Source organism: Vigna umbellata, chromosome 4 (genome assembly GCF_029865625.1).
Source record: "Vigna umbellata cultivar VRB3 chromosome 4, Vumbellata_1.0, whole genome shotgun sequence".
Classification (NCBI taxonomy): Eukaryota; Viridiplantae; Streptophyta; class Magnoliopsida; order Fabales; family Fabaceae; genus Vigna; species Vigna umbellata.
Genome location: NC_142168.1, coordinates 22160553 through 22171439, shown reverse-complemented (window position 1 = coordinate 22171439; position 10887 = coordinate 22160553). Strand labels below are relative to the sequence as shown.

At 40.1% G+C, this 10887-nt stretch overlaps 1 protein-coding gene across 1 annotated transcript; it reads left to right on the top strand.

Annotated features, from left to right (window-relative positions):
- Window positions 1-5500: 5500 nt before the first annotated feature.
- LOC148199576 (uncharacterized) lies at window positions 5501-7900 on the top strand. The gene has a single exon (XM_088112713.1). It carries the CDS (start codon window positions 5501-5503, stop codon window positions 7898-7900), a length of 2400 nt encoding a protein of 799 aa, XP_087968839.1.
- The last annotated feature ends 2987 nt before the right edge of the window (window positions 7901-10887 follow it).

The following is a 10887-nucleotide window of genomic DNA, read 5'->3' as shown; positions in this document are numbered from 1 at the left end:
CCATGAGATTCTGGGTCAAGCTAGTGACATTAAAGAAGCGCTTGCTAGGAGGCACCCTAGCACATGTTTGTATATATTTGTGTTTGTTAATTGTGTTTTTATAATTGTTAAGTTTAAGTGTGGAGAGAAAGTGCTAAGATGTTTGGGAATGAGTTCTGACGCTCTATTCGCACAGCGCACAGCTGAGGTGCGCTATGCGACTAGATGATTTTATAACGCAGTGATTTATTCGCACAGCGAATTTTATGCGCTCTGCGAGAGAGAAAAAGAAATTGTTTTGAAATTGAAGTTCGCATAGCGATTGCATTCGCTTTGCGATTTAAAAGTTTAATTTTTCTCTTTGCGGAAGTACTCGCATAGCGCATGTGATAAGCAAGGCGAATAAAATCACCAGAGCAACTTGAGCATTTAATTCGCATAGCGCACACTTTGCGCTATGCTACCCAAAGTTGGGGGTGAGCTCTGTCAAAATTCGCACAGCGAAATGATGCGCAGAGCAAATTAAAAGAGAGTGGTTTGAGTTACGTTTTAATTCGCATAGCGCATAGCTGAAGTGCGCTCTGCGAATTTGTTCATAAAAAAAAAAAAAAAAAAAAAAAAAAAAAAAAAACAACAACAACAAAAATTACAATTTAGTCGCACAGCTGAGGTGCGCTATGCGACTAAACATAAAAATTCAAAAAAAAAAATAATAAAATATTCCAAGGTGCAGAAAACGAGAGAAATTCGCACAGCGCACAGCTGTGGTGCGCTATGCGAATTGACTCGTTCAGTTATTTTTTTTAAAAACCTACTTCTTCCCCATTTCATTTTACCATTCTTCATTTTACCCTAGCCACCATTCTCTTCCATTTTCGCACAGCGAACGTACCTTCCTCTCTGCCAATTTCTCCACTTTATCTCCATTGCCACCATTTCACTTTCTGCTTTGCTTCAAGTGCTTCTTCACTCTCTGATCTTGTTCACTGATCTTGGTCACTCTTCACAGGTTTCATTTTCTACTCTCCATTTGCTTCTCTGTTTTTAATGTTCATAGGACTACAATAGGAGTTTTGGTCTGATTAGAATGGTCTCTTGAATCACTGTGTGCATATACACTTTCAAGCCCTCTCTGTTTATGCATATCCATGCCTGTCATTTGATCTCTGATGGATGTCCTCTGCACTGTCTCTCGCTAGGCGATAGATTCGCATAGCGAATTAGAGGTCTGGTTTTCTGAACATGAAATTCGCCTGGCTAGAAAGTCGCACAGCGAATTATAGGTTTTATTGCTGATATGAAATTCGCACAGCGACTCTGGTCGCATAGCGAATATTCCCTGAGAGTAGACACCTATTTCGCCTTTTTCGCATAGCGACACATTCGCATAGCGAATTGATCTTGACAGTAGGCACTGAAAATGCAAATTCGCATAGCGCACACTGGCGCATAGCGAATTCCATCTGGCAGCATCTGTGTTTTGATTAATTCACTTGCTCTGACCCATTTTCCACAATTGTTTGCACTGTCCATTAATTCTTGCAGATGGCACCTCCCAAGACCACACAAGAAAAGAAGAGGAAGACCACCCGAGGGTCTTCTTCTAGATCCCAACCTTCAGAAGCCCAAGAGGAGCACCTTGTCCTGAACTATGATCAGGACCGTTTTATATCAGAGGCACATTCTGATAGGTTTCATCAGGTTATCATGGGCAGGGCATTATTACCTGAGAGGAGGGTTGAATTGAAACCTGGAGAGTATGACCATATCCAGGAAGAACTGGAGAAGAGAAGATGGAACTTTGTTTTAGCCAGCCTTCCAGATGAGATTGATGAAGTCTTGGTTAAAGAATTTTATGCAAATGCTTGGGAACCTGACCACTCTCAGCCTCACTCTAGAGTTTCAAAAGTGAGAGGCAAGCTAGTACGCTATGATCGCAGATCAATGAACAGGATTCTGAATACACTGATGTTTCAGCCGTGCCCTCTAGGTGCTTTTATGTCTACCTATCCTGATCATGACCTTATTGCCTCCACTTTATGCCTTCCCGGATATGGCTATCAGCTTGGCACTAGTGGGACACCAGTGAGAATATTAAGGAAACATTTGAATTCACTGGCCACTATCTGGAGTCTCTTCACATTCACCAACATTTGTCCCAATTCTCATACTTCCGACATCAATCTGGAAAGATCTTATATGGTATATGGAATTATGACAGGGATTGACATGGATGTGGGAGCTTATATCTCTCAAGAAATGGCACTGATTGCTGATAATGATACATGTAAGCTTGGATTTCCTGCCCTGGTGACAGCATTGTGCAAGGCCAGTGGAGTACCTGGAGTTTCTGATATCACTTTGAAACTTCAACCCCCTCTCAACAAGAAATTCTTTGATAGAAATTGCAGCAGCAGGGACGACTTCTCTGCTATGAATGCCCCTCCTCTAGTTCCTCCGTCACGCAGGAATGTTAGAGCGGCCAGACCACCTGTAGCGCCGTCTGTTCCTTCACCTGATCTTTTCACTCGCTACATGCAGCAGAGTCTGGCTCGTCAGGACGATATCCGCGACTGGTGCACTAGTATGAGGCAGGGTCAGGTGTCTTTACAGGATAGCATGTATCACTTGTCCCTGGGAATCCCTGATTTTCCTCCTGACTCACTGATGAGTGGGACCCAGTTTGCAGAGCATATTCCATGGCCTGAGGGCAGGCCAGAGTCTAGGTGGGGGAGTACCTTTCCAGGAGCACCAGAGCCAGAGTTAGATGAGCAGGAGGACATGATGGCAGGTGATGGTGACGAGGAGGAAGAGGAGCCAGATCCCAGATGGGTACAACAGAGTTATCATTCGCAGGAGAGCCAGTGGAGATCCAGGACAGATGCGTCTTGGTAGAGTGCTGATGGATAGATGTTATTGATGTGTTATGTTGTTTTTAGATGTTTCTGTTTAGATGTTATTGTGGAACTCAGTTATTTGTTGATGTTTGTTGTGATTGTAAAGACTTTGAGGTTTTGATTTAATGACTATGCATGTTCTGATGATATCATGTGATTTTTGGGGATGATGACTTGTATGTATGTGGTACATTGCTTCAAAATTTTTATATGTGTGTATGAATATGACCAGATCTGTGAGTGCTGAGAGCATATATATTGATTGAGCGATATTGAATTGTCTGGATATGGACTTGGATTTTGCATGATTTTGATTCTACGTATACACACACTTTTTGGTTAAGGATGAAAAAGGCCCTGTTTAGTATTGATTATATAGCTACTTGGCCAGATAGCCAACCTTTAGACACTGTGATACAATTGTGAACCCTTTTGAGCCTTGAAAAAAAAAAAAAAAAAAATTCTTTCCACCTTGAGCCTATTAGATGATATCCTACCTTACACCTAGAAGAGAACATGTATTATGCTTTAAAAGAGGTTAAGGTTGAATTCAAGTTTGGGGGAAAGAAAAGATCGTATGAAAAAAAAAAATAAATAAATAAAAAATAGAAGCTCGAAATGAGAGAAAAGGTTGAGCTGTGAAAGAAAATGGTATGTGATGAATGATATATTTCGGGATTTGAGTACTGGATTGGGAATTGAATTTGTTCTATTCTTAATAGGTGTCTTTGAATCCAAGAAAAACCATGATTCTTTTTCTAGCCAAGCCAAGCCTTAACCTGAAAAGACCTTTGGACTTAACCAATAGTGTGTGAAGTGTGTGAATCAAATGAAATGCAAAAGCTGATGAAGTTCTATGACAATTCTGCTGTGAGGACAAACACTGTGAGTGGTGAGACTGATAAATGCTGATCTGGTTTTACATAATCTATACACAGGTGAATTTTTGAGTATTGTACTGTGTCATACCTGTTTGAATCTTTAGGAATGCATGTGATTTGTCTGATGTGTAAAGTCATTCTATCAAAACGTCAAAGGTGTGTTATGTGTTGTTCATATGTTTCTGTTATTTCCTGAGGGCATGAAATAGTTCAAGTTTGGGGGAGTTGATAAGTGTGAAAAACAGATGTTTTGACACTTATAAAGGATCTCAATTTTGTAATTATTCATGTTATTACTCAGTGAAAAGTCGTAATAGGAAGTAGATTGTGTTGTAAATTATTGTTCAGGAAAAGTTGTACAAAAGTGAAATTGTCAGCCAATTCTCGCATAGCATAAGCAAAATTCGCAAAGCCAGGAGAATACATTCGCACAGCGCACCACCATTGGTTCGCTGAGCGAATCATGCCAGTTTGGAGATTTCAAGTCTTGAATTCGCACAGCGCATCAGAGGCTGTGCGCTTAGCGAGTTGGTGCAGTTGAGTGCTGAATTAATTTTAATTCGCACAGCGAATCTGCTTCTGTGCGCTGAGCGAATGGAGCAGTTTTATGAGAAATAAACTGTCTCTTAAAAGACGTGCTTTGAAGGATAGAGAGGGGACTGGAAAATAGAATTTTTGGAGAAGAACTGCTCTGGAGACCATCAGGAGACCTCTCTGAAGACATCAAGACTGCACATCATGCAAGGAATTGCAGAAATGAGTATGTTTGTGATGTCTAGGATAGGCTAAACTTTTATTCGTTGGAATTGACTGTAATGGCTGACATTTGATGTAATCTTTCCTGTTCAATATAAATTGTGTTCGTATGCTTTTCTTGTTTACTTTTTATTTTATTTTACGGAAGTAAAATAAACTTGTTTTTATATTTAAATTGTACTGGGAAGTAAATTTGAGTATTAACGCAAGAAAAGCAACCAGAAGGAAAGATGCTAGGAATAGTTTCAATTCTCCTGGTCATCAATAACATCGTTCTTAATGCAAAGTTTATGTTTACTTACTTAAGGAATTAAGAATTGAACATAATTCTTTAGAACTTGTTTTAAGGAATTAAACCAAGATACTGTGATGTTGATGTGTGAACGCAAGTTATATTGCTCAGATTAGTCACTGTAATGTGGTCATGAAGTCAATTCCAATGAAGCTTTCTTTAAATTTTAATTTCAATTTTAAATTGTCATCTAGCTTGAAACTGTTAATTCACCTATATTTTGTTGTTCAATTGATTTTGATAAATAAATTTTAATTGAATAACGTACCACAAATTCCCTGAGGAGAACGATACTTTACTTATCACTGTATTACTTGGAACGATTTGGTATACTTGCCAAAAAGTTATCAAGTTTTTGGCGCCGCTGCCGGGGAATTTGATTGTTTTGTTATTTCAATTAGCTGTTTATCAATTTCAATTTTGTTCCTATCTCTGTAAATTCATTGTTTTAGTTTTCTGTGTATCTGTATATATTGTGTTTTGTTCCTGTTGTTATTTCTTGGGTTGGTCATTGGAGATTTTTGTTCTGCATGCCACGCAGAACAAAATCTGAGGATTTATTGTTTGATTCTAAGATTGAAAGGACAGCCCGTAGAAATAATAGTAGGCGTAGAAAAGAAAATAGAAAAAAAGAAGCTAGAGAATCCAGCTTATCTTCAAACGCTTATTATTCATCTGACCGAGAGGGTAAAAAGATGGAGGAAAACGAGGATAATGAACAAAGAAGGCGTACGTTGGAAGATTATGCTTCAGTGACTGTACCTACATCTTTCAACAGTATAGCCAAACCTGTGATAATTGCGGCTAACATGGAAATGAAGCCAGCATTGATACATCTTGTTCAAAGTAATCAGTTTTCAGGATTGTCACACGAAAATCCCTATGATCATCTGGCAACTTTTAATGAATATTGCAACACTGTGAAAATGTTGAATGTGTCAGAGGATGCAATCAGACTTAGTCTTTTTCCATTTTCCTTGGCAGGCAATGCCAAGAAATGGTTAAATTCTTTTCCTGAGAGAAGTTTGACAGGTTGGGATGACGTTGTGTCAAAGTTTTTGCAGAAGTATTTTCCTCAATCAAAAATAAACAAAGGCAAGCAAGAGATATCCTCTTTTCAACAAGAACCTGAAGAGACTTTGAGTCAGACATGGGATAGGTTTAAGGGATTGTTAAGAAAGACTCCCATACATGGATTTGATGTCCCCACTCAATTGAACCTGTTTTTAGGAGGTTTAAAATCTCACACAAAATTGATGCTAGATGCCTCAGCAGGAGGTAACATTAGGTGGAAGACACCTGATGAAGCTCATGAAATTATTGAAAATATGGCATCTAGCGACAATGATGTTCAAAGTGAGAGAGGACAAAATCAAAAGAAGGGAATGTTTGAGTTGCAATCCCAAGATGCCTTATTAGCCCAAAATAAAATTATGACTCAACAGCTTGAGTCTCTGATGAAAAAGGTATCACAACTACAAATTCAAAATGTATCACAGGCACAACATACTGTGCAAGGATGTGAACTGTGTGGTGGAGAGCACCAAAATGGACAGTGTGCTATTCAGTCTAATGCAAAGGAAGAGGTCAATTACATGGGAAATCAAGGCCGTTCAGGAAATTATGGAAATTATAATCAAGGCTGGAAACCTCATCCTAGCATGGGTCAGGCTAGTTCTAGTAGACCACCACAACAACAGTTTCAACAACAACCTACTCTTTTTGATAGGACATCCAAGCTTGAAGAAACTTTGCAACAATTTATGCAAGTATCCATCTCCAACCATAAAAGCACTGAAGCTTCTATTAGAAACTTGGAGACACAAGTGAGTCAACTTGCAAAGAAGCTGGATGAGACATCTGAAAAGAAATTTGTGGCTAAGAATGAAGTTCACTCTAGGGAGGAATGTAATGTCATAATAACCAGAAGTGGAAAAGAAGTGGGGTTTGATTCCAAGGAGAAGCCGACAAATAAAGAGGTTGAAGCACACATAGAGGATGATCAAAAGGACGTGATTGAAAAAGAAGAAAGTAGAAACAGGAATGAAGATGGAAGACAAAAAGAGAAAGTGTTGGTGAAGCAACTTCCTTATCCTAAAAATACTTCACAGAAGGACAAGGAAAGACAAATGGATCGGTTCAAGAAGATATTTAATCAACTTGAGATTACCTTGCCATTGACGGAAGCACTGCAACAAATTCCTGCTTATGCGAAATATGTGAAACAATTCCTCAGTAAAAAGAAGAAGTATTTAAATGAGGAAACAATTGAAGTGCATGGAAATTGCAGTGCAATAATGCAGAAATCTCTACCTCCAAAAGTCAAAGATCCAGGGAGTTTCACTATCCCCTGCACCATTGGAAATCATGATATAGGGAAGGCTCTTGTTGACTTAGGGGCTAGCATCAATTTGATGCCCCTATCTATGCTCAAAAAGATTGGTGACCTTGAAGTCAAGTCAACCAGAATGATCTTGCAAATGGCAGATAGGTCCATTAAGCATCCTTACGGTGTAGTGGAAGATGTGGTGATTAAAGTTGATAAATTAAAATTCCCTGTTGATTTTGTAGTAATGGAAATGGAGGAAGGTGTAGATATACCTCTCATTCTTGGAAGACCTTTCATGAAGACAGCTAAGGTTGTCATTCATGTTGATGATGGAACTGTGAAATTAAAAGACCAAGATGAAGAGGTGATATTGAATGTCTTTGAAGGTGTGAAGCAAAATCAAGAGGAAAAGACTAGTTCCAAAGTAAAAGATGAAGTTTTAGCAATTACTAGTCTTCCAAGGCAAGTAGCCAAGTTGGCCAAGAAGAATCTTACTTGTTTCAATCCAAAAGTGAAGGGAAGAGATGAAGATCAGGAGAAGCAAAGAGTTCACCAACAAATTGAAGTGAAAAGTGATGAACTCAAACCTGGAAAACCTGTGACTCTTAAGAACAGGTTGTGGGTCATCAAGGACATAAAGGAAAATGGAGTACTCGAAATTGAGGCTCCATATTCAAGAAGAATTAAGTTGGTGACAAGAAAGTTACTCAGAAAATGTTGGTGTCATGAGAGGAAGAAGCACACCAACATCAACAATCCAAATTAACCATGAGATTCTGGGTCAAGCTAGTGACATTAAAGAAGCGCTTGCTAGGAGGCACCCTAGCACATGTTTGTATATATTTGTGTTTGTTAATTGTGTTTTTATAATTGTTAAGTTTAAGTGTGGAGAGAAAGTGCTAAGATGTTTGGGAATGAGTTCTGACGCTCTATTCGCACAGCGCACAGCTGAGGTGCGCTATGCGACTAGATGATTTTATAACGCAGTGATTTATTCGCACAGCGAATTTTATGCGCTCTGCGAGAGAGAAAAAGAAATTGTTTTGAAATTGAAGTTCGCATAGCGATTGCATTCGCTTTGCGATTTAAAAGTTTAATTTTTCTCTTTGCGGAAGTACTCGCATAGCGCATGTGATAAGCAAGGCGAATAAAATCACCAGAGCAACTTGAGCATTTAATTCGCATAGCGCACACTTTGCGCTATGCTACCCAAAGTTGGGGGTGAGCTCTGTCAAAATTCGCACAGCGAAATGATGCGCAGAGCAAATTAAAAGAGAGTGGTTTGAGTTACGTTTTAATTCGCATAGCGCATAGCTGAAGTGCGCTCTGCGAATTTGTTCATAAAAAAAAAAAAAAAAAAAAAAAAAAAAAAAAAAAACAACAACAACAAAAATTACAATTTAGTCGCACAGCTGAGGTGCGCTATGCGACTAAACATAAAAATTCAAAAAAAAAAATAATAAAATATTCCAAGGTGCAGAAAACGAGAGAAATTCGCACAGCGCACAGCTGTGGTGCGCTATGCGAATTGACTCGTTCAGTTATTTTTTTTAAAAACCTACTTCTTCCCCATTTCATTTTACCATTCTTCATTTTACCCTAGCCACCATTCTCTTCCATTTTCGCACAGCGAACGTACCTTCCTCTCTGCCAATTTCTCCACTTTATCTCCATTGCCACCATTTCACTTTCTGCTTTGCTTCAAGTGCTTCTTCACTCTCTGATCTTGTTCACTGATCTTGGTCACTCTTCACAGGTTTCATTTTCTACTCTCCATTTGCTTCTCTGTTTTTAATGTTCATAGGACTACAATAGGAGTTTTGGTCTGATTAGAATGGTCTCTTGAATCACTGTGTGCATATACACTTTCAAGCCCTCTCTGTTTATGCATATCCATGCCTGTCATTTGATCTCTGATGGATGTCCTCTGCACTGTCTCTCGCTAGGCGATAGATTCGCATAGCGAATTAGAGGTCTGGTTTTCTGAACATGAAATTCGCCTGGCTAGAAAGTCGCACAGCGAATTATAGGTTTTATTGCTGATATGAAATTCGCACAGCGACTCTGGTCGCATAGCGAATATTCCCTGAGAGTAGACACCTATTTCGCCTTTTTCGCATAGCGACACATTCGCATAGCGAATTGATCTTGACAGTAGGCACTGAAAATGCAAATTCGCATAGCGCACACTGGCGCATAGCGAATTCCATCTGGCAGCATCTGTGTTTTGATTAATTCACTTGCTCTGACCCATTTTCCACAATTGTTTGCACTGTCCATTAATTCTTGCAGATGGCACCTCCCAAGACCACACAAGAAAAGAAGAGGAAGACCACCCGAGGGTCTTCTTCTAGATCCCAACCTTCAGAAGCCCAAGAGGAGCACCTTGTCCTGAACTATGATCAGGACCGTTTTATATCAGAGGCACATTCTGATAGGTTTCATCAGGTTATCATGGGCAGGGCATTATTACCTGAGAGGAGGGTTGAATTGAAACCTGGAGAGTATGACCATATCCAGGAAGAACTGGAGAAGAGAAGATGGAACTTTGTTTTAGCCAGCCTTCTAGATGAGATTGATGAAGTCTTGGTTAAAGAATTTTATGCAAATGCTTGGGAACCTGACCACTCTCAGCCTCACTCTAGAGTTTCAAAAGTGAGAGGCAAGCTAGTACGCTATGATCGCAGATCAATGAACAGGATTCTGAATACACTGATGTTTCAGCCGTGCCCTCTAGGTGCTTTTATGTCTACCTATCCTGATCATGACCTTATTGCCTCCACTTTATGCCTTCCCGGATATGGCTATCAGCTTGGCACTAGTGGGACACCAGTGAGAATATTAAGGAAACATTTGAATTCACTGGCCACTATCTGGAGTCTCTTCACATTCACCAACATTTGTCCCAATTCTCATACTTCCGACATCAATCTGGAAAGATCTTATATGGTATATGGAATTATGACAGGGATTGACATGGATGTGGGAGCTTATATCTCTCAAGAAATGGCACTGATTGCTGATAATGATACATGTAAGCTTGGATTTCCTGCCCTGGTGACAGCATTGTGCAAGGCCAGTGGAGTACCTGGAGTTTCTGATATCACTTTGAAACTTCAACCCCCTCTCAACAAGAAATTCTTTGATAGAAATTGCAGCAGCAGGGACGACTTCTCTGCTATGAATGCCCCTCCTCCAGTTCCTCCGTCACGCAGGAATGTTAGAGCGGCCAGACCACCTGTAGCGCCGTCTGTTCCTTCACCTGATCTTTTCACTCGCTACATGCAGCAGAGTCTGGCTCGTCAGGACGATATCCGCGACTGGTGCACTAGTATGAGGCAGGGTCAGGTGTCTTTACAGGATAGCATGTATCACTTGTCCCTGGGAATCCCTGATTTTCCTCCTGACTCACTGATGAGTGGGACCCAGTTTGCAGAGCATATTCCATGGCCTGAGGGCAGGCCAGAGTCTAGGTGGGGGAGTACCTTTCCAGGAGCACCAGAGCCAGAGTTAGATGAGCAGGAGGACATGATGGCAGGTGATGGTGACGAGGAGGAAGAGGAGCCAGATCCCAGATGGGTACAACAGAGTTATCATTCGCAGGAGAGCCAGTGGAGATCCAGGACAGATGCGTCTTGGTAGAGTGCTGATGGATAGATGTTATTGATGTGTTATGTTGTTTTTAGATGTTTCTGTTTAGATGTTATTGTGGAACTCAGTTATTTGTTGATGTTTGTTGTGATTGTAAAGACT

Coding starts and splice junctions, on each gene's coding strand:
- LOC148199576 (XM_088112713.1), top strand. CDS start 5,501: ATGGAGGAAAACGAGGATAATGAACAAAGAAGGCGTACGTTGGAAGAT.